This window comes from Diachasmimorpha longicaudata, chromosome 10 (assembly GCF_034640455.1).
Source record: "Diachasmimorpha longicaudata isolate KC_UGA_2023 chromosome 10, iyDiaLong2, whole genome shotgun sequence".
NCBI classification, from domain to species: Eukaryota; Metazoa; Arthropoda; class Insecta; order Hymenoptera; family Braconidae; genus Diachasmimorpha; species Diachasmimorpha longicaudata.
In genome coordinates, this window is record NC_087234.1 from 1,908,576 (window position 1) to 1,933,652 (window position 25,077).

The 25,077-nt window shown below is 36.9% G+C and overlaps 2 protein-coding genes across 3 annotated transcripts; one reads left to right on the forward strand and one right to left on the reverse strand.

The window, feature by feature from the left end:
* Nucleotides 1-52: 52 nt before the first annotated feature.
* LOC135166452 (mitochondrial potassium channel ATP-binding subunit) lies at nucleotides 53-5,777 on the reverse strand. Its single transcript, XM_064128668.1, has 10 exons — nucleotides 5,611-5,777; nucleotides 5,135-5,462; nucleotides 4,591-4,773; nucleotides 3,897-4,310; nucleotides 3,282-3,593; nucleotides 2,870-3,093; nucleotides 2,616-2,790; nucleotides 1,360-1,538; nucleotides 645-792; nucleotides 53-560 (listed from the first exon to the last, which is right to left on the reverse strand). Exons 1-10 carry the CDS (start codon nucleotides 5,670-5,672, stop codon nucleotides 477-479), a joined length of 2,109 nt encoding a protein of 702 aa, XP_063984738.1. The 5' UTR covers nucleotides 5,673-5,777; the 3' UTR covers nucleotides 53-476.
* Nucleotides 5,778-9,829: 4,052 nt separating this feature from the next.
* On the forward strand, nucleotides 9,830-23,301 carry LOC135166360 (protein disabled). Of its 2 annotated transcripts, XM_064128494.1 has the most exons (7): nucleotides 10,511-10,972; nucleotides 11,052-11,123; nucleotides 14,846-15,060; nucleotides 16,144-16,287; nucleotides 18,128-18,271; nucleotides 18,338-18,821; nucleotides 19,053-23,300. In XM_064128494.1, exons 2-7 carry the CDS (start codon nucleotides 11,087-11,089, stop codon nucleotides 22,766-22,768), a joined length of 4,740 nt encoding a protein of 1,579 aa, XP_063984564.1. In that variant the 5' UTR covers nucleotides 10,511-10,972; nucleotides 11,052-11,086; the 3' UTR covers nucleotides 22,769-23,300. The 2 variants fall into 2 exon arrangements, with proteins under 2 accessions (XP_063984563.1, XP_063984564.1); XM_064128493.1 differs by having other exon boundaries at nucleotides 9,830-10,972; nucleotides 18,338-23,301.
* The last annotated feature ends 1,776 nt before the right edge of the window (nucleotides 23,302-25,077 follow it).

Consider the following 25,077-nt stretch of genomic DNA (forward strand, 5'->3'; position numbering starts at 1 on the left):
CCTTGAAGTATATCCTGTTGGAAGATAAAACCGTTTTCACAATTGCAGTTTCTGTATTCGTTGCAGTATTGAGACGATTTGAGGGGTTTCGAGCTGAAAGTTGATTGTCTCTAGGGCTTGAGTGGTACCTTAAAAAATGAAGTTCATGGTTCGGAACTATTAACTGTTTACGTTACTTCAAATTATTTAATACACTCAGCCAGTCATTGTTATCCAAGCTAATGGAAAAAAACAATTTAACGCTATCTGTCAATGTTTTGAATACAAAGTGATCATCGTCGAGGTCGAATTTAGTTGTATTTCTAACAGGATTTTAGAAAAATAATATGGGGTCATTAAGAATGGGATCAAATTAATCAGGATTAAGAATGAAGTTTTGAATGACAGGGGTGATGACAGAATATCTGTAGAAAAATTTAACATCCTTTCAAATTTATATTTCTCTCTGTTTCCATTGACACAGTAAGAAAACAACTTTAACTGTCGATCTCAGTCTCTTCACGTTTTATTAAATCGAAGTAGGCCCCGTGTTTTTCAATTAATTCTTCGTGAGTTCCCATCTGTTGAGAGTAAAAATGACGATAAAATTGGTAAAAATTTTGGTTTTTGGAACAATGAAGTTAGAGATGGTTTGATTTTCTTACTTCTACGATGGTTCCTCGCTGTAATACTACGATCAAATCAGCATTTCTGACAGTGCTGAGCCTGTGAGCTATGACTAGGACAGTTCTTCCCTGAGTGGCTTTGTCGAGGGCCTTCTGGACGATTCTCTCACTTTCATAGTCCAAGGCACTTCATGGATTGCAACAAAAACGTTGGCAAGAAAAGATAATTATTTGTGGATAATTAAAAACGTTCATGGGAAATGGTAAATACTCTAAAATCATTTAATCCACCGGTGCGTGATTTAATTTTGGCCATCTCGTTTTCAATCTGATGATTAGTCAACCATTAGATTAGACGTTAAAGTAATAAATAAAATCGGTTAAAAGTGAAACCATCCACCCAAGAAATTTGTATTATGACAAGTGGTAGTCTAATCAATCTGCATCAGTTTTCCTACTTAAATTCTCCTAATTTTATTATTTGCCTGGTCAAACTCTCTAAATTTATTTAACATTAACTACCTGCAAATGTGATCAAATCAAAAATTATGAAGGTAAATCATTAATCCAGTTTCACGCGATCTTTTCATTAATTTATAAAATAAATAAAATGATAAATTTGAAGGAATTTTCATGCATCAAAGTTCGACAGTTCAAATCATTCATTCGTAAAATTATTTTTCTTAAAGTACAACCCATTGAAAAAAAAAATATTTTTGGAAATTGGATGAATATTCTTTCGGGATTTCCTTACCTTGTTGCTTCATCTAATATCAGAATTGACGGTTTCTTCAATAGAGCCCTGGCAATGGCGATGCGTTGTTTTTGTCCTCCAGAAAGTTGAGCCCCTCGTTCCCCAACCTTAGTATCATAACCATCGGGAAATGATTCGATGAAGTCGTGGGCATTTGCTTCCTTCGCAACGCTAATGACCTTCATGAGAGAAATTATTATTCCAATGTAAACAAAGTAAACGAAATGGCAGTACTGAACAGTATCAAATGTCAACACGCGAGAAAACGAAATTTTCATAAAATGTAGGTCCATTATATCAACAAGTGTGTTTATTAACATAATTTTTCAAACATGCAATTATTATTGAACGTGGGAAACGTGGGACTATCTGCTGACAGTTAACGATCCCCGTCACCATTAATTATTTATAATTAATCATTTTCATGGCAAGCATCTATACGTCTGACGAGAATTAATTATTTCATTTTTTCACCTGTTAAATTTTCATTTCAATTTCAATTTAGGGCCTGGATGGAGATTCGTGTAGTGTCACAAGAACATATTAATAACCGAGAAGTATTGGCAAAGATATTAAAGAATAAACGAATAATAAATACATAATAGAAATATTAGTAAATATCAATTTACCCCTAAAAAGTAAAAGGTCAAATTTATTGCTGGATATTTTTAAGCAGTCATTAATTTCAATTGTTGTGTTGATGTGTTGAATTGATACGGCTTCTACGTAATTATTTGTTTCCATTATCGATTATTCTATTATTTGGGGGGGGGGGCCGAACGCACAAGTAGAGAAGTTAAATTAGTCGAAATCAGTTCATTTTTGCCTGTAGCCGAGTCCTATCATTATGGTACAATAATTGTTAAAGTTCTTTGAATATTAGTTAATAATTATAATCATAATAATGTTATAGATCTTTTCTGCTCTGTTGCTTTGAACATTTCTTCGTAATAAATACCTATTTATTAATTTCAATGATCAAACGAATATTTAGAAATATTTGTTGTAATTATAGATTCATTACCGTTGTATATTATAAATTTATAAATATGTATGAATGACTACATATTTTTGATCCATATATATATTTATTTATTTTCAATATTTTATCGTTTGTTTTTTTTAGTTTTAGTACTTCGTTGTGAATATTGTGTAATATGCTTCGATATTTTGCTATATGGTATTTCATTATAATATCGTGAGTGCATTGTCTTATGACCTGGGATTAAACTACAATTGTGATACTAAAGATTTACCTCTTTATCAGTTGCCTCCATATTACCATATCTAATGTTTTCCATAATACTAGTAGAAAATAGAATTGGTTCTTGATCGATATATCCCAATACTTTCCCCCTGAGATCACTTGAGTTTAACGTCGTAATGTCTGTATTGTCTATTTTTATTGATCCTGCTGTGACGTCGTATAATCTGAGGATAAAAAAATAGCCATTAATTACCATTTAATGAACATTGGCTATTAAAATTTATAATTTGTTGAGGAGATCACCTCTCTAGCAATGCAGCAATCGTTGACTTTCCGTTACCACTGGTGCCTACAATAGCCACCGTTTTCCCCGCTGGAATATTCAGATGGAAGTCCTTTAAAACCACGAACTCTGGTCGTGTGGGATAACTGAATTTTACATTTTCGAAGACAATATCTCCCTTGAAGGTTTCGTTCGTGACGTTTTTACCACCAACCATGATGGGCCCTGGTGGTAGTTCTAAATACTGTACAAAATAACCAGCAATAATTAAGGGAATTAAGGTAAAATAGACCCCTGTAAGATATTAATGGTTTTCCCGGGGCGAAAAATTGCTCAAATATATTATTATTTGAAAATTTACAAAAAAGTGACAATTTTTCTGTTGCTCCCATGTCCAGTTTACCCTAGATTTCAACCGTAAAGGTCAATTACCTCCATAATTCTGGCCCCAGCACTGACACCTCTCACATAAGTCCCAAACAACACAGAGAGCTGTGTCATGGATCTCTGAATGGTCTGCGTTGCCATGAGAAATGCCATAAGATCCCCAGGTGACAACTGTCCACTGGACATCAAGTGTCCCCCGAAGTATAAAGTAGAGAGCAAGATTCCATTTAGAAATAAATTTGTTCCAGCTTGAAATAATCCAATACCAAGGCCCAATTTTTCATACAATGTCGTGGCTTCATCGACTTCTTTTGCGAATACATCGAGTTCCTTTTCTTCCGCTGCAAACGCTCTCACCTATTTGTAAACACATTTTCACTGATCAATATTAATTTTTGAAACAACACCAAAAGTTTTTTCTGCCCTCTCTTTCTAAAAATATAAAGAAGATTGTAGTGGTGGTACTAAATAAATAATTTTCTGATGCAATACTAAAGGCAAAAAAAATCCCTGCAACAAAATTCCTGGAATTCAGTTGAAAGTGATACAACTGAAATCCATTGATTTCTGGAATTCATTGCATTGGAAATATCCGAAAATTCCATTTATTTTCAAATCTTCCAACTTACCTAAACAAATTAATTTTAAAGTATATTTTACCGTTCGAATACTTTGTATAGCTTCTTCACAGACGGCAGTGGATTTGGCGATTTGCGCTTGTGCCTCAGCAGACAATTTCCTCAACCTTCTTCCAATAAAACTACCAATAAATATAACCGTTGGCATACACAATACCATAACACCAGTCAACTGGGGTGATATGATTATCACAGATATGACACAACCAACAATTTGGGTTAAACTTTTCAGTCCCTGTGACACAAGTATTTTGAAAGAACTCTTGAAGTCTTGGATATCACTCGTTAGACGACTGATGATCTCTCCAGATCGATTTTTATCGAAGAATTCAATGTCCTGCTGCATCACTGATTGGAAAAGATCGTAGCGTAGTCTCTGGGCGACTCCTTCCCCAACGCAGGAAAGAGTGTAGATATAGGTGAAAGTGAATAACGCCTTAAAAGAAAAGTCAAATTCATGAAAAATTCATTCAAAGAAATTAGAAAAAATCATTTTATTCATATCTATAGGAATTATATTTATTGAGTTTTAATGTTGCAAATAGAAGAATATGTAAAAAGACAGACAATCGTCTTTCAATTGTTAGAGTAAAATCTTGCAAGAATGACGTATTTCAATAAAAATAATTATTTCTTTCAGTCGAGCATCACCCTCTGTTAATTGTAAATTAATTATGATTTTTATGTTCTATGCGGCTTAATGAAAACTGACATACTTGTATAACATACATGCGAGCCAGTCTGAACGCAGGAGCTGCCAATTGTTGGAAAATACTTGTCATGAAGTCACTATCATCGTAACTACTTTTACCCTCGTGTCTCACTTTTGTAATTACATTTACTACATGTCCCACACACTGCGGAATCCATATGTTTAGAATAGCTACGACAAATGCACTCTGAAAATTATTGTAAATAGTTATTCTTCGATATTATTTATCTGAACATGCCTTCAATGAACAGGTGTTGAATATTTACAACCGTTATTATATTCCAATTATTTAAAAAGTTGATTAAAAATGTAATGATTGTGTGCAAACTCTTCTTGAAAAAACTACATTCAGTCAGTCTCATTCTTGAAAGCGAATGATCCAGGATTTTTGTACAATTGTTATTGATCAGCAATAAATTATTCACAAGAATCATTGATTCAGAATCGCGAACAATGTAGTCATGTTTAGAATTTTATCAGAAATGGATGTGATGCATAAAAAAACAATTTTGTCATCATCACTTTACCAACTTGAACTTTGTACTTACGGTTATGGCAACCAACAGATGACACAAATGAGGAAGAACATACTTCAATAGCCTGTACCATTTAAAGGATTCAATCTTCACATCGTCATGTATCTCCGTTATCGCTTGTTCAGTTAATGTTTGGCATTTTCCTCTTCTCGAGTTTAATCTCAAAATTCCTGTAGAAATGACAGCGAAGCCACCGAGTGTGTACTTACCAAGGCTGGACAATTTATTAACATCTGATGATTGTTTAGCAACGTATCTCTTCGAATTGACATTGAATTCACGTTTTATTGTACTGAATATATGTCCCTTCGTTCTCAGCAGGTGCTTCCATGACATGCCCCTGTAAAAGCCCAACAACAGTTAAATATTTTATTGTTGAACTGTCTTGTTTTGTTTTCCATAACCTAGAAATTAGACTGTACTCGATTGTTGGAGAATTTATGGAAAAATAATTATTTCAGTGGTATTAATTGGAGTGAATAATTTACCCCTTGGTGTCTCCATTCTTCAACAAATGTCTAGAACCGATGACAATTCTTAATAGTGACATTTTGGTTGATTTATGAGGATGATGTGCGTCGGTGCACTCTCATCGGGATGGACATGCTCTACAGTGTCACTCTAACCTGTAATGATTGGGATGAACTTAAGTAGGGGGTCAATTGCTCAATTCTGGGGGCTTCGACTGGGCCAGTAGCAAGGCAGGTACCTCACCCCAGAAGAGGGACGACACCGCATGCAAATCCTGGGATTTTTGCCCTCAACCGAGTCGGTAACTTCTCAGTAGCAGTTGAAACTGCTCTTGGAGTTATTGATTTGATTTCTTTTCATTTCTGAGGGCTAACAAAACTCGAGGGGGGTCTTTGGAAGACTCCCCTATTTTTTCACGATTTTATTACCCCAGAAGGGGACCCAGTGGGTCAGGAGATGATAAATTTTTTTAATTAATAAATAAAAATGGGTTTGTTTGGGTTGTTTTCGTTTCTTAGAGCTGACAAAACTCAGCGATGGTCCCGAAGAGGATTGACCAATCCAATCCTCTTTGAGCGGTCCTTCCAAGCCTCCCCTATTTTTCATGATTTTCTCACATACAGAAGGGGCCCCGTTGGGTCAGAAGATGATAAGTATTTTTCATTCGTTGATGAAAATAAGTTTATTTTAATTATTTCATCGCATGTTCAGCGCCAGAATTTGACTTGAAATCGTGGATGATGCACCCCCAGCATTTGATGTAGTTGAGGTATTCTTGGGAATCCTGCAAGCCAGCAGGCCCACAGGCCCAGACGCACGGGTCACCCAACACATGAGCACAACGATTTACAGGACACCGCTAGCCTTTGGCCGGCAATCAAAACATTTGGCTGTTGCGAAGGGGCTAATTGGCATAATTCCAACTAGAGGCTCCACTTCCTGGACAATTTGTCGTTATCCTGTGCAAGATAACGCCCCTAATTAGGTCATGTGACTTCCGACATTGGGCACATGTCATGTCATGGAAGGGATGAAGGGGGAGATGTCTAGGGCCCATGTGTTTTCATTCACCAAACAAAATTTTCATGCGATGGCGCGTGAATCCTGGCATGTTACCAACCTTTGATATTACTATCGGTAAAGACGGTAGCCAACACTCGCCCGACGAAGACGGTAGCCAACACGTGCCGGACGAAGACGGCTTGAGCACACACTTCCCGAATTCCATAGCCAGAATAACCTAGAAGTAGAAAATATAATGTTTCAATTGCCCTATACGTTAAAATTTCCATTTGTTAAAATATTAAATTTTGAAATGTTTTGTTACTGGAATATTGCCAACTTCGGTTGTGTTTCTGCCGAGTCTTAAAAAAGTGACAATGATTACGGGCAAGATGGCGCTGTAATGATGTTGAAGACGAAGTTTCATTCGCCGAGAAAACTGTTGCGAAAAAAAATTATTTTGACGTTGGCAAAGAAGAATTTTGGGAATGGAACCGACGAAATTAGCCGATGAAAACAATTTCTAAAATCGAACAAATGTTGCTCCGTGCAGTTGTTATCGTATTATAAATCGTCGCGCTTCATTCATTTTACTCCACCTCGTATTCTCGTAATACTCCAAATCATTGTTTAAGGTCACGACGAAGGTATATTATTTTCTGTGTTTCAAATGATGAATCAAAAAGAAAGTTCATAATCTTCATTTTCCAATTGACTAATCTCATTTGATCCCACACATGTGTCATTCTCGTCATCAGACAGAACTTACAAATAATAATATAAAAATATAATAATCTATCAAACGATGTCACTTTATTAAAAATCGTAATCTAATTAGCAAAATCCTAAAATTGTGGCCACATGATGAAGAGATTCAATTCTATCGCATGTTAATCATGAGATAATTTTATTATTGTACAGTATTTCAGTAAATTATATATGAGAATTTTTTTCGTTATTCTCCATCCTCCAATATTTCGACAAATAACACGCATTCATCATACTTTACTGCGGTCCAGTTAGATGACCTTGGACTATTTGCACATTTTTTGGTAAATCCTCGAGGCAGAATTTTGAAAAATTTTTGTTCTCCATAATCGTGAAATTGAAAGAGTGATATGTACAATTAATTCTTCAGTATTACAGACAATTAATTATAAAATACATCATACACAATTATACACAATTGTACACATTATACATATTATATACAATTGATTCGAATAAGAAAAATATATAATGAATTTTTCAATAAAATTTATTCAATTAAATCGTAATCTCAGGAAAATTTGATCTAAAATTCTGCGGTTGACGAAAACTCCAGTCAGATCTCTCTTTTAATTCAACTAAGTACCACGACGTCTCTTTTATAATAACAAATCCCACCAGCATCCACTTACAAACATAACAGACAATATTATTTCGCATTTTTCTCATGTGACTTGTACATTAAATCCTTTCACTTCTCGAGCAGCTCACTGATGACATATATTTAATGATTTCTCGTAATTAATTAATAAAATCGATTTGAAATAAAATTATTTGAAATTCACACTCGTTCAGATTCTTAGTTCACATTTTGTATTTACGTACATCTATTAACTAAACAGCTACTGTTCTCCCACTCTTGACATGGGGTGAACTGATCGAAGCACCACCTATAGCTGCCATCTAACTATTGCGTGGCACATATTTTTGGGCAGATTTCGGACAACGTTAGTTCGGCCTCCTGGTCTCTATTCTCCATGAGTCTATCCTCTTCGGTTGAAACTCTCTCAAGTTATTGTGCATCATCATTCAATGGTGCAGGTAGGGAACGGGATTGATAAATACTTTAATCCTAGTAATAGTAACAATGAGTTTGAGGTGGAAAATAATCCTTCGATATGTATGATAACAATTTTTAACAGAATAAATTTTTTGACTGGAATAATCCCTGAAAATCCAAAAATATCTCTAACTTATTTGTTTTTGTTGTCGAATGTAAGTGATATTTAATGTAACTGGCCGAAGCTTCGATTCTTTGATTTGGATTCTAAATCGATGAGAGTAATATTGAATGTCAAGGAACGATTTTTTAGGACCAGGTCCGGGGGTAAAGCAGTTCATCCGGAATTTTATCATCCTGGAGATTCCATCTTCCTATTTCTCGATTGAAGGAACCAAAGTAGCTCATTACATCTTTCGTGTTTCCACTATTTTAGAAAATCCTCAGAATGAAATAACCTACATACCCCCTCCCTTTACAAAGCAAAATTGAATTTTACCGCGTAGTTTTGTCGGAAACTACAACAACTTATACTTCAACACCGCTACAAATGAAAGTTTGCATTTTAGTGTCTGAAGAGCGGGAGAAAATGGGGACTTTTCGTCCTAGGACGGGAAGTGACCACTTTTCTGCCGCTCGTCAGGCAGCAAAATATCAGATTTTCGTACAGGTGGGCTGAAATAGTAGATTTTGAACCTAGGAAAGTGAAATAAAGGATTTTCCAACGCACGTGGAATTTCCAACTGACCCGAAGGCGCGTCGAACCCAAAGTGGGAGAGAAATGTCACTTTGGAGACGCCGGATCGAAAATAGATTGTGCACTTCGAGCGGGAAAATATGAGTTTTCGAACTGTTCTTCACTTTTCATTGTCTGGGGATTAAAATTGACTCTTTTTCGAACTCGAAAAAGTCAAAATCGCTACAGAGAATTGTGTGTGGAGGGATGGAGGAGGGGGAGGTGAAAATTCCTAACAATGTGTGTCGCTCACGAACAAATATGCTAACGCGTAGGCAAATAATTGAAATTGCGAATAAATTTGCTTACACACGATGTGCATGACCGCATTGTAAAGAAGAGTAATTTTTGTAATCTTCAATAGAGGTATTTATGATGTCATGAAACAGAAAAATGTCAAAATTTTGCGAGAGAAAAATGAAGTAATTTCTCAGGATCGATACAATTATAGTATTTTTTTTAGTGTTTACTCATGCATGAGGTTGAATGAGATATTGATAATTGTAGCATTTTTCCTGTATTATCGATATGTCGATAATGCAGGAAAAATGCTGAGATTATCGACCTTTCGCTCATACAATTCGTTGTTATAATTCTTCTAGATTATTGTAGATTTTGTAAGTTCTTTTTTATAAACATAAATTATCTGACTTTTTAGAATTCTTTGACCACACCAGTGGTACCTTAAGGGGTGTGATGGGCGAACGCAAGGGGGAGGAAGAGTTCCATTGCTATTGTGCTCTCATTAAATTGTTAAGCACAAAATTCAATGATTTTCTACTTGCAATGTCCTGTCAATGTCACTAGCAAAACATTTTTTTTTTATTTTTAAAGTTGTTGTCGTCTGGATCAAATTTTGGACATTTTCTGATCAAATTTTTTTTTTCTAAGTAGTTCTGATGAAGACCTTTAGACCGTTCCCTAAAATATTTTTGATTTTCCATCTCAGTCCTGCGATATATTTTTTTTTAACACTTTCAACTTTTTATTTCTTGTTAATCAACGACTCGACATTTTTTAATGCATTAAAAAATATAGTTAGAATCAGCATTAATCCACTCACAAAAAAAAGATAAAGTTGACAGTTCGTGTTAAACCGGAGAAATATTTAGAGAAAGTCGAGTGCTTTCCCCAAACGAATCCACCCATTTCCTTATTTCGAATGTTCCCGCCATTTCTCACCGACAGTGGCGCCATTCCTAGGATCGTTCAAAATGACTTTTCAAATCTCCATAAAATACCGACATCCCTAACAACTAAATAGCGCCCCAGATTCCCCAAATATTTATAAAGTTGAATAATAAAATGAGTAACAATTTTATTAGAGCCAAAAATTTGTTAAATAATTCTAGCTATTAATTTTATCGCAATGGAGTGGACACAGTGGACACCAAATGAACCAAACCGAGGGGTCGTCACTGTGCGGGGTTTGGGGGTTGTATTATTGATCAATAACAGACGATGGGCCGTGCCGGCGCGGTGGCAGCTGTGTTGTTTCCCCCAACGTTTTTACACCTCAACTGTATGCGTGAGAATAAAAAAAAAACTGTAAACTACTCCCTCCTCCCACCCCACTCTCCACATCACAAGTGTGTGTTCCCCTTAACAGTTGAAATTATCCGGCTTCGATAGAACAGTCATCCACCCCCTCACAAGAGTCAAGACAAAAGTACCCCTCGAGGGTAGTTAAAGTAGAAGAAATTGAAGGATTGATCAATTTTGTTGAGAATTATAACAATTCTCTTCTTGGCAATTTCAAGTGATATTGTGCAATAGCCAGTTCTGTGTGGGTGTGAGAGAAATTTTGCGGATGAGGAAGATAGAGAGGGGGCTAATATTTGTGTGAGGGGTTCTCTCACATCATCGGAAAATTGTGAGTTTTTTAACAATAATTGTTGTGGCTTAACACGAGCCGAGTGTTTTTTTTTTATTAAATTTTTTTATTATTTTAGAATACAGCACGAAGCTGTACGTGTACCACTTTCCAATGCAGACTTTGAGGAAGAAAAATAGTCCATGCAAGTGTGAGTATTAAAAATTGCAAATTTATTTTTTTGAGGATTTTTGAAAATTATTTTTGGGGTTTTGTTGGCGAATGGGGCATGTGGTGCATAGGGTGTTTGCGTTGGATTAGATTTTTTTTTAGAGCTGATTGATATTTCATATGCCAGCTTATATTTCCGGGGGAGGGGGAGAGGGGGTTGATGATGATTTGGGAAATTTGGTGTTTAATGATGGTCTTGAAGGAATTATTAGTATTGGGAATGGGGGAGGAATCACATGACGTATTTTCATTGATATGTGGGGTAAGGGTTGTACAGCGTGGTTGGGAGTACTACGACCCCCTTGAAGATGTCACTATGGGGTAGTTCTTAGATCGGTACTTATCGTGGAACGATAATAAACGTTGTATTTTCAATTGATGATAAATATTTTTTTGTGGAATATTTTGTTGTTTTTATCGATATGAAATTGTAAATTTCATTGGGACATAATCTAATTAGGTTTTTTCGACATTAAATTTGATTTTTTGACGAGTGCTCGGGGGATATTTTTTGGTTTTGTTTTATTCATCAGATTGTTATTGACATTACTGTCCTGGGGATTAATAAAAATCATATTCGTTGTTGGATTTTTTGTGTGATTAAGAAGTCAGGGAAAAAAATAAATTTGAAGGGAAATTTCAGCAGAAAAAATTCTAGAGAAAATATATTAATCGAATAAGTTGTACAGAACAATATAATTCTATTGATGCGTTCATTTGATGGCGTGAACATGCCAATGGAATGAGATAAAAACTAAGGGATGTGGGGGTAAGACGGACAGTTAGGGTAAAATAGAGACGCATTAAAGACAATTCCATTTTTATTCTCTAGATTTTTTCTAAAGAGTCAGGAATTTTGGATAAAAATTGAACATCTAAAGGGCGAAATGTGAGATAAAATGGCATTCGATTAGTCTAATTTCTGCGATGGACCTAATCATCATCCCCCTTTTCCCCCTCTGAAGGTCAAATTTTTTTTCGTATTCTTTGACAAAGATGAATGAACAAATGGAGTATTTTACACGTGCAATTTCTCGAAAATTTAAATAAGTAAATACCGCGAAAAATCGCTGATGATTATGTACTCTATGTCTGCTAATGAGGTATCAAAATTAAGCAATTAAAAAAAACTATTTTTCCAGAAAGAGATTATTTACCTTTCGTGATCCGAGGAAACCAATTGCATTCAACAGTTTAATTTTCCACTGCACAAGTTCAAATAAAAAGCTATCCAAATTACCCCCCCGTCCCTAATACGAATTTTAATATAAAACCAGTAGAATTAATTATATTTTTCAACGAAATATTATCAAATATTATTTATTGAAGACGATAGATCCTCTGAAAATGTCTAATCGGCAGAAATTATTTGGTTTTAAATGAAAATATATGTCATTATCGTCATGAGACAAAACTTACAAATAATAATATAAAAATATAATAATATCACACGGTCTTAAAAAAATCCTCACCCTCAATTGATTAGAACCCTCGCTTCTGACTTTCATGTTTTTATTAATTATCTTGTTCGCTACAAGGAGAGAAAAATTCTTGAAAAATTACCTGACGGTTCCGTAATATGCCAGTCAAAACAGTATTCAGTAAAAATTACGGAACAGTAACGCATTTTATCAGTAAATTTTCAACAAAAAGTCCAGAACGTACACGAAAAATTATGGAACGTTCAGTGAAAAATTACCCGCTTGTTCCGTAATTGTTTATAAATATTATTTTGACTGGCAGATTACGAAACAGGCGGGTAATTTTTCAAGAATTTTTCTCCCCGTATTTTTTTTTTCAAAAAAAAATTCTCTCCACGTATTTCTGTTCTTATTGGCCAACATTAAAAAATTGTTTTTCTTGAACTGTATTTTTTTCATAAGTTATGTGTTGAGCATTGTATGTCTGAAATGACATTAATTTTCGTTTGATGGAAAAATCGATTCAATTCGAAAGTAGAAATTTGACGGTTGTGTTACGAAAAAAATCAGCGGCCCCTCATGCATGTTCAAGTGCCGACAGTTGGTGTTCACCACTCGACCATGCACAAGTGGTTATTCCTACAACTGGAATAAAAGTGGAATTGATATGCAATGCATCGTCCATTAAGTCTATAATTAAATGACTGACTGGCGAGATACTTTTCCTCAAAATCAGGGCAAGTGTTTATCCCTGATATTTTCGTAGGATCAATTTTTCTAAAAATTTCTCATCAACTTCCGGTAATAAATCTGCAGAAATAATGCGTTGACCACAAATTTTTCATTAAATACAAATTAATTTCATGGAATATAAACAAATTCCATTGAAATAAAATACAGAAATTCATTTAAAATGGAATATTAGCACGTGTTCAGTAATTATTCTCCAGTGAAAACTATTATTATTTTTAATAATTATTCGTTCAATATTTTCTACTCCAAAAAATTTTTATCAGAACAAATATGGAGCCGCTGGTTTTTTAAAAATGCTAATCTGCGACGCTCCATTTGAACACGTGAAAAGTTACCCAAATTTAAAAAAAATCTATTTTAAGTTCAAAACGAACAATTTCAAACAGAAAGTGATCATTTTGCAGCTACTTTAGGGAACCATTTTCCCTAAAATTTAAAGCAAAAATTGTTGAGTAAATATTTTTAACGACGACAACCTAAACAACCTTAAACAAAGACCAATCCTATTTAGCTCCTGCAGGTGTTCTTCATTCTCGGTGAATTTCTCCTTCTTTTGAAGTAGATCTACCCTCAGGTCGGTACCTTACCGACCGGTTCCGCCCCTTTTGAATATTTTCACTTGCCAAATTTTCCAACTAACTTCATCAATAAGATTCCAAAAAAATCATACATTGTTCGTATCATCGGAATTGAATTTCGGAAAATTTGATATTTTTTAAAAACATTTCCTTCTTTTAAACAAATAATAGAACCTTCATTTCCCCGATTCTTTTACATCTAATGCTAAAACATTTAAATTCCAATCTTCGACTGCAGCACAAATGTTGTATCTTCCCATCACTCCCGGGGTTTCTTCAGAATTGAAATATTGTTTACCGAATGTTGTTTCCTCAGAAAATCAGAAACGATAATTAAATTGAGGAAAAAATAACGGCCCCGAAAGTGCGATCACGAATTTAAGACTTTTCGAACAATTATATTTACTCATCAATATTCTTTGAATTTACTAAAACGTAAAGTGTACAGGCACTTTAAACTCACCCTTCACTACCCACCCATCATCAGACAATTAATAATAAAATTTTATCATCCAGGAAACCCTATCAAACAATCAATAATAATTATTCCAAAGAATTCAAAAACTCCGAACGAGCGAACGATTGAAAAACATTTATAAACCTCTAATTCGAAATTTGGTGGATCGATTAAATTGACAGAAGGATGATGGTAGGATTCTCCGACCGCCCATGGCTCCAATCGTTCCCCCTCAATGAAAAGCAAATTCGATCTGGTAATGCCCAACGAGTTATACAATTGTCTGTACGCTCAATGCTTGAAATACCCCAGGGGCGTTAGGGACCTCATATGGAGACAGGAATAAATCCAATTGGAGTCACGGTTTCATAGCTCTATTTGAAATTTCATTTTGCAAATGTTATTTACTGTTCCCTACGCCCCCCCCCCTCTCCACCTATCATATAAGTTATTTTTCCACGAATTAATTTCAAAATTTATTATTTAATTTCAGTCAAAAAAGAGCCAACCCAATTCCTCGGGGAGGGCGTGTCCTTCAAAGCGAAATTAATTGGGATACTGGAGGTATCAGAAGCACGTGGTGATCAAATGTGTCAAGCAGCACTTGGTGATTTAAAGATGGCAATAAAAGCTGCCGGTGAACACAAACAACGAATCGCGGTTCAAGTCAGCATCGATGGTCTTCGTCTACGTGATGAGAAAACAGGAGTAATTATTAGATTTTATTAATTGGAAGCCAGGTTAATGATAAATAGATGATATATGTTAAGTAAGAGCAGTTTTATGTTATGATTATGTGTTCACACTTCGAGAGCAGTTGACGAACTGACAAACGACCTTGAAATCTCAAAAACCAAAGCATTGTCATCATGGTTTCTTTCTTTCCATGAACAAAGATTTATTTATATTATTTAATAAACATAAACTGGAGTTTTCGTCGTAAGACCACACAGACGACCTCTCCAGGACACAATGACCTCATAGTATTAATGTAAACTTATATAGGACTGTAATGTGATGGTTTTGTTTTTGTTCTTTTCAATAGTAATAAGAGAGTTAATTAATTTTGACATAATGCACAGGGAGAAATAAAAGTTTAAAAATTACAATGTCAACGTAGCAATTAGAATCGAAGGCTAGATCAGAATAATTTGACAATTCCATTTGCAGTAATCGATATCGCGAGAAAGTGATTATCGCTGAATTTTGTTCTGCGTACGATAAACTTTTCATCGCATGTGTTCCACTCGCAAAGTCACTACACAGACAGAAAAATTCTGGAAAAATGACGTGCCTGTTCCGTGATATACCAGTCAAAACAATATTCAGTAAAAATGACGGAAGTGTTACGCATTTTTTTATTATTGAACGTTCCATATTATTTATTGAACGTTCTAGACTTTTTCCCGAAAGTTTCCTGACAAAGTGCGTAACTGTATCCGTAATTTTTACCGAATATCGTTTTGACTGACAGATTACAGAACACGCGGGTAATTTTTCAAGAATTTTTCTCTCCGTGAAATGCAGTTATTTCTGTTTAATAAGAATTTTTAAACCGTAACAATTTAATTGGCGTAAATTGATAAAATACAAATTTCGACTTTTCTCATCGATCATTTATCTAAAAATTTACTGATGAAGCCAATCGATTTTTCATCTGGTTCAGTCAAAAATTCTCCAGGAAATAATAGAAAATAATGTCGACTGCATAATTTTCTTACTATTATTTCTCTAATTTTATTGTACAATGGACACGATGATGCAGTAATTAACAAAAAATATATATTTCAGGAATGTTTATATCATCATGCAGTCCACAAGATATCATTCATCGCTCAAGATCGATACGACTCCCGTGCATTTGGCTACATATTCGGATCGCCAGACACGGGCCATCGATTTTTCGGAATAAAGACAGACAAAGCAGCGAATCACGTAAGTAACCATTATCACTTAAACTTGAAAGTCATTAACCACTGCAATATTTAATCACAGCGAGACGCATTGGATACCCTACCCACACCATCCCAGTGTCATCATTTAACTGAGGTTTAACCCCCCGCAGTGTCAGGCGGAAAATTGTATTTGCCCAATTCGTGGAACCCAATATCATCCCCCGAATGAATTCAGCCATTTCCCCCACTCCCTTTTCCTCCTCTCTTCACCTCGCCGACCAATCATTATGTATAACAAGGGGAGCGTATGTAAATAATAATTGTATTACGTCACCGGGATGCGATCGGATGGGAATTGTATTTTGGAATTTTATCAAAATCGGGATCATTTCATTCAATATTTTAAAATTTGCAAAATCTATGTGAGATCCCGCACATCCGGAAGGAGAAGTCGCAGTAAAATTACTGTGACGAGCAGTAGAGTCGAGTTGCAAAATGTGTTTTAGTAGCACATAAAAATGCCTGTCAAGACTAAATGTTGTAATACATTTTGTAATTAATGATATGTGACTACAACGAGGGTAAAAATCTTGAAAAATTAGGTGTTCTTCTTCCGTAATTTGACCGTCAAAACAACATTTGGTAAAAATTACGGAAGAGTTAGGCACTTTTTTAGTGAATTTTCAGTAGTAATACCCCACGATCTTCAAAATTATCAGATATTTCCCGAGAGTTTCGGTGCTACGCAGGGAAACTGGAGGGAAATATCCGATTAATTTTGAAGGTCGAGGGCTATTTGGCTGGATTATTTTTTTCATTCCAATTTCAAACAATTAAATGTCTGGCATTTCACGTCATATAGTATGGTTTTTCACTCGGCGTTGTGGCTTCTCCAGCGTATATTTTCTGTCTGCACAAAATGCAGATAATTGTTGCCAAATTGTGGCTTTTCTCTTCACCGTCTTATTAGGAACATTTTTTTAATTTTTCGATCAACAATGTCCAAGGATTCTCCTCCAAATCTGCTCATGTCGAGGTAAAGTCTTTGAACTTGATTTTTTCTAATGACAGTTTTGGGGTTTAACCGAAGTAAAATCGTTTTATTTGTACCACGTGAGGGGAAATGCCACCATTTGATTGGTTGAAATTGGGATGAAAAAAATAATGAGGAAAAAATCCTAAATGTTCTGGAAAAAAAAAGGAACGTTCAGGGAAAAAATGTGTAACCGTTCGGTAATTTTGACTGAATACTATTTCGACTGACAAATTATGGAACAGACACTTGGTTTCTAAAAAAAGATTCTCTCCGTGTTGGTAAGATTTACGAAATGGCACTATAAAATTGAAATAAAAAATTGTTAGATTTCCTTTAACAATTCCTATCTAGATCAATTTATGTTATTTTTCATTTTCTGATTTTTGCTATGCCGCACAGAAATTTATCGTTTACTTATTGTGCCTGATTAACGATCAGCGCCGAATGTATCCGATCATTTCCGACGTTGGGCTCCGTAATGGGAGCTGTTCCATAAGCCATTCAGCCTCCATCTCCTCGTCGCCCATTAGACTTCGAATTTTCACAAAGACGATGGACAAATTTTGCTAAACGACATAATAATTTTTCTCAGGCCTATCACACCGTAAAAATTGCCAGATTTTTCTCTCCGCGCAAAAAAGCTTCACGAAGATCATTCTAAAAAAAAAAAAATTTTTGTCAAGGTCTGCCGATCTGTTAAAATTACCACAATAAAATTTTACAGAAATTTCGTATCAAAATTTAGTCACGATGAAGAAGTTTCTGTATTTTCCAATTAAACGGGAGTGCCCACTTTCATGGAAAATGTCTCATATTTATCATAATCAAATGCTTGATCTATCAGGTGGTTATGGCGATGCGTGATCTCTTCCAAGTGGTTTTCGAGTTAAAGAAGAAGGAAATGGAGTTGGCGAAGCAACACATCGAGCAGAATGTCATGAAATACCATACGAGTGGGATATTCGTGGAGCCTGCTCCGGACACAAAGGTAACTATCCCCCAAATCCCACAGAAAGTCATTTAACATGGAAAATAAAGAATTTCTCAACCCCAGGGAGCTGCAGGAGTGGAGGCTTGTGTGCACCGGATACGACCAGGCGCCGATGCAGAAAGATCATTAGAAAAAAAACCGGAAAACCGGAGTGGCGTCATAGCAGATCTCCTTGATCTGCAGTTCGAGTTGAATTCGTTGCAGCAGGGTATTCATCAGATGGATAAATTAACCCCTGAAAATCCTCGACCATCCTCGGAGGATCCATTCGAGGCCGATCCCTTCGGCGATTCATTCACAAACATGAAAGTTAAAAATTCAGTTCAACCGATTCTACCACCACCACCATCATCAGCAAAACGCAATCATCTCGAACGACAAGCTACCCTATCCACACCAACATTATCAACATCGAGTCCAGCTACCGTTATGCCTAGTAAAACACCACCACCCCAAACATCCTTACAGTGGTTAGAAAGCGAGACTGAGAAAAGATTTAGTGATGGAGAAATATCTAGTCTTACAGGCGGTATGAATGACAAAGAAGGTAAGGCAAATGATTCTGAAAATGGTTCAGGTTCATCATCAACGGCAGCTCGTAAGAGTCCACAAATTGATGTATTTACGGAATTAGATCCATTGGGAACTGGCTTAAGTAAACCCTACATAGATAAAAAAGACTTCTTTCAACATCTGAAGAATCCACCCAAGAAAGTCCTAAAAGAACTAGCATCAACTTCATCAACCGACACATTCCCAACTAATTTTCATCTTTCAGACTCACTGGATCCACTCAAATCGCGAGATGATAAACAAGGTGATCTATTCGAAGACGGAGATTTTGCTAATTTCGACAAATTTGATGAACCAGAAACATATTCAACCCCTAAATCACAATCACCACAGATGAGTAAAAAGTCACACTTGATACACCATCAGCCTTTGTCTGTGTGCTTACCACCAGAAGACAGTCAAATATCAAAATGTCGAGATAGCTCGGTTAGACTAGAACGAGATGTATCTGAACCAATAGCATCGCTAATACGTTTACCGAGTCCTAAGAAGTATCAATCGTCAATACGTAAAAAAGATTATGACGTAGATTTACCTTCGGCCTGTCGTACTCAGTCAATAGACAAAACATTTCCGGTTGATTTTGTGCATTCAACAGAATCTCCAGCTTCTCCCCTGCGTTCTTGTTCCTCAGACGCCAATTCTCGGGTCTCCATATCCAGTGCTGAGCTTGATATAGTTCCAGAGCCACCGCCTCGAGGTGCTGGTAGTATTTTAATAAATCCTCCTCCCCTTCCGCCGAAGAAACAAGGGGTGCGGGCGACGAGTAAACCTCCACCTAGACCACCCCATAACGACACTCACTTCCACTATGACTTTATCGAGAGAGAGGAATCACCATCAACATCACCCGTGCGAAGTCATCGTCCAGCAAGAAGTCCTGATATGGAAATGGTGAAGGGTAGATTCGATGATAATTTCAGTCCACCCTCGTCAAAGTTCCAATCCATAAATACAAGTGGTGCATCCTTCGAAGATTCCTTCAACTCGATGATTCCCACGACTCTATCATCCCTCTTCAAGACGTCCTACCTGTCATCTAGTGAATCCAAGAAGAAGCCATCATTAGACATAACACTTAGTCAGCTAACGTCATCGAATCTCACTGAGTTAGCAACGAGTTTGGAGATGACTGTTGGAGAACTTACGAGTCTTACTCTGCAACAATTAACTGAATGTCTGTCCCAACTCTCCGCGAAGGAACAGCAGATCACACCAACTCAGCCAGCAAAAGAATTTAGGGAAGTTGAACATAATCCAGAAATTCCCCGAACCCCAAAAACTGTGATCCCAGCTAATGAACCGCTCTTCACAGCTACCTTTGATCAGGATATCAAACAGCCAGAAGATCCCAAATACGATAAGTACGCAGTGTTTCGAGAGCTTCTAGATTTAGAACAGAGTACAAACGATTCTAGTCAAAAAGACTCTATCGACGATGGGATCAACGACTTCGATCGGAAAGAGTCGATACCCCAAGAAGAAATGATCCAGGAAACTGAATGTAAAATTGAATTGAATATCAAAATCGATGTCGATGAGGACATACCAGAAGACATCAAGAAATCCGAATCAAACGAATTAATGAGGGAGTCGCCGATCGACGAGAAAGCAGATAGTGTCAAGACACCAGAAGAGTTGGAAACCAAAAACGATTCGATAGAGTTGGAGGACATGAAAGACCTCGATGAGTCCGATGAGAAGTATCAATCACTGGAGAATTCAGAGTGCGAGAAGGTTCAGCCAGAAGCCCATCAGAGCACCCCAGAAGCGAAGGAAGAGGCAATCGATGAGGCCATCACCAAAATTGAAACGAAATCACCGCCTCCAACAGCCAATGATCGTTACGCAGCACTACGAGAGATAATATCTGTTATCCAACCGATCAACGTAACCGAGGAGAAGTCGAAAAGTCCATCACCCGTGACAACGTCCAAGAGCTTAGCTGAACATGACTTGATGAAGCTCTTCTCAGCTCCTTCATCGCACCCCACGAGTCCAAAAAAGATCAGCAAAGAGGAGATTGATTTGAAAGCAACTGCTACCGATATTTTCCAAGAAATTCAAATGTTGAATAGTAGTGTAAATAATTCAACTAAACCATCAGCATCTGGCTTCGAGGATGTCTTCTGTCCCTTCGTCGAGCACAAGAAAAATCGTGAAGAATCTAAGGACGACGGTAACTGGGCGAAATTTGAAAGTGGAGTTTTCCAAAGTGACAAGTCATCATTCGAAGCACATGGATCGTTGGGTGGTACATCACCCTGGTCACCGGATGATAAAGAAATCCAGAAGGAGTTGGGCTTTAAAATAAGCACTCAACGACACTCCGGGGACAGCGACAACGAATGGAAGGACGAAGAAGAGTCAGAGGAGAGTAATGGAAGGGCTCGTGACGAGGGACTTTGGCGACATCCCCCAACGCGATTCGACTCAAGCTGTGAAGAAAGCACTTACTACGATGCTAACGACAAGGATCGGAGCTTTCGAGATAGATCAGTTCGAAAGACTCGAGGAGTTCCCTGGACCAAGACCCCACATAGACCCAGGCTTGATCCATCTCCATGGCATGAGGAGACTCGATGGGAGGATGAGCCGAGGCGATATCCACTCAGGAAAATTCCTTATAAGGACGAGGAGGAGCGTAAGGCTCACTGGAAATGTCGAAGTGGCCAAAGGGCACCCTGGAATGGTGAGCGAGATCCCAATTTCCGAATTCATGATCATCAGTTTTACGAGGAGGATCGAGGTAAGCGAAGAATGATGCTGTGGAACGAGGACGATCGAGACAGAGAACGTGATCGTGATCGGTTCAGTAGTCAGGAGAGCATGGGCTACGATGATGAGGAACGATGGTCAATTCGGGAATACGAGAGGAGACGGTGGGAGGAGGATTCGAGATTCTGGAGGGGTCGAACAGCCGGCGAAACTGATTATCCAATATACAGAAAACACAATATGCATTACTGCAGGGACTCCAGAGAAAGGCCGATAGACTATAATCCATCTGGATGGGAGGAGGACTATGGTCCTGAACGTTCTGACAATTCCCCAAGATACGTCACCAGGAAGAGACACTGGCCGAAGCGTCCAAACAGCGCTAATGAGGATCGTAATGCAGAAGTTGTTTATGCTGAGCCACGAATGAAATACGGAATGTCACGATCGGAGTGCAGTGATAATGATTCGGATCTTTATCATCGGCCGTACAGGTCGCGCAGTCGGGAGAGCTATTGGGAGAGTGATCAGGAGTTCGAGAGTTGGGGAGAGCGACCCTATTGGTCAGAGGGACCGGATATGAAGAGTGAATCGTTGCATCGCAGGCGAATGAATCGACACAAACAGCCAGCAAGATCCAAACCCCAGAGCTCACCCTTTGAGGATGATTTTACCCAGAGTATCGATCATGGACAGGTGGATCCGCCAATTGTTTCGGAAAATCGTGTGCGACCAGAACCAGAGACTAAACAACCCCTGAGCCCACGCAATTCTCAAGAGCACGTTAGGAAAGATGGGAGGAAGCAGCATGTGAGATCCAGCTTCTTTGATGATGACCTGACACCATCAGCGTCCAGTGATGCATCGGACAGGCAACGAGTTGGTTCAGACCTGAAAGCAACACCCGATGATGCGCCTGTTGATCCAAGAGATCCACCATCGGCTGACAGTTTTGTATCGGAAGACAGTGGTAGAGATTCATTTTTCAATGGAGATCCTAGATTCGATGATGATGCTTTTGCGTTTAGATCAGAAGTTGCTGATAGTGTACCCAACAAGTCAACTTTACCATTGAAGAACTCGAGACAAATAAAGTACGGTAATAACAGAATGAAGGGTGATTACGATATTAAAAAGTCTGAATCGGTTAACATATTTGTTAGGGAGAGCGATCCATTTGATGACGATGATTTTTTCAATTAACAGCAATAAATTCATCGAATAATTTTTCGTAATCACTGAGTCATCAGTAAATGGACTAATATCATTCGTCTTCTGTCACTTGAATATCGCTCGTGTATTAGGGGATCAATGATTTCATCAATTTTCTAGTCATAAAAGTATTTTGTTTGATTTTATTGCTTGACAATTTCCGCTTTTATTTCGTATAAAAAATTAATGGGTATTAGAAAATGATAAAAAATAAAAAGATAGAGACAATTGGTGTGGTAAATTTGATTGTTATGTTTGGATAATGAATTCATTGAATGTGGAATGGTGAAACGAAGACTGCAGAGACACTAAAATATGGTTCAGACAACTCACAGAATGATAAAGTAATAAACTTGTCGCATCATCAGAACAACAAAATTTTGTAATCCTTTGTTAACAATAAAATACAATGGCACAAAAGGGAGAGACTTACGAAATTTGATGAAAAATTGCATTAATGTATCTGACAATTACAATTCCGTCAGTTAATAAAATGGAATCATTGTCAATCAATTATTTTTATTATTTTCACCATCAACCTGACTTTGTAATATGACTGATTGTTTAATTGATGCCGGAGTTGGGGAACAATGAAGATTTCTGAGGGGTATGACTGTGTGCGTGGTAGACCCACTTTATCCTGGTATCAAAGCCCTTGCTGTGCTATCCTCGATTTGACCTGCGCACAATGAACAATAAAAGAGCATTAGATTCGTCGGCTTTGTTGAACCACTGGAACGACTTTCTGGCTACAATGCTGGAGTCATCCCCCTCTATTCTACCTCGACGCTAAACGCAAGTACTCGAAACACCTGGTAAACAAGGCAACAATGCAAACCACCCCCTCCAACCCTTCCCCTTGGTACTTTCCACAGGATTATTCACATTTGGGACGCGCTCGCTTTCGTACTAACAAATTATCACCTCTTTTCCATTTTGCTTACGAATGAAATCATTCTAATCGTGCAAATTTGAAATTTGTATTTTTCATTGTTCAGAGTTTGATTATAGGGAATATCTTTTGTTGGACGTTTTTTGTTTTCTATGAAAATATAAATCCATTGTTTTAAGATTTTAAATCTTCGTTTTATCTCACGGAGAGAAATGTTCAGTAAAAATTAGGGAAATTGATGAGTTCGCTCAGCGATTACGAAAGGAATTAAGAAAATTTACGTGACGGTATGGCAGAATTGTAATTAATATGTGGTTTCGTAAAATTGAATATACAGCACTATAAAATTTCAAGGTCTATCATTTTTTATTCGAGTTTAAATGAAAAATTGATAGAAATCATTTAAAAACTCTTATCTAGATCAGTTTATTTTATTGGGTCTTTTTACTGTGCCACACAGCAATTTTTCAGTAAATCATTTCCGACGTTGGACTTCATCATGGGAAATGTGGCATGACATGAAGAGAAAAATTCTCTAAAAATAACTTGTCTGTTGCATAATCTACCAATCAAAACAATATTCGGTAAAAATGCACTATTTCAGTGAACTTTCAGGAAAAAGTTCAAAACATTCCATAAAAAGTATCGCACGTTCAGTGAAAAAATGCGTAACTGTTCCGTAATTTTGACTGAATAGTCTTTGAGAATTTTTCACTCCGTACAGACTTAGAATTTTTACGAGGCCGTTACAGAAGTTTTTCTAAGCCGATAAAGAAAGTTCAATACTCGGTATCGTAATTTTTCTCAGGCCTCCAATTTGCGCTGGAATTGTAAGGCAGCACATTAATTTTCATCGAAATGACACCATAAAAATTTTCCGATTTATGACTCCGTATGGAAAAAACAATCTTGACGGGGGTCGAAAAAATTCAAATTATGAATATTTTCTGAAACGTTTCATTGTCACCCCTCGCAGACGTACAGAGCTCACTTCATAATCCCTCTCAAAATCTTTTTTTACCTATTTTTATAGAGAACAGGTCGTGGCACTTGTCGTTTATTCACTCAGAGCTTGTGGATTTCTATTCTAACCCTCTTTTAAATCCTTACCCCCTATGGAGTCGTAGCCGCTCTATGAGGGAGTCTAAAAAAAGTACTTCTGGTACTGTACAAGTGGATATACAAGTGCATGCGGGTTAGTTTGCCACGTTATACCCCCCACCATATAGTTAAAACGTTCATTCTCTTTTCTTTCAACTTGTGAGAGAACAATCGACGAAAATACACAGCCTCGGTAAATGTCCACATGTCAGGAAACACTCAATTGTTTTTATTACAACATTTATTTCTATTTATCATTTTAGTTCTTTCTATTAAATTATGTATAAGGATTGTCTCAATAATATAA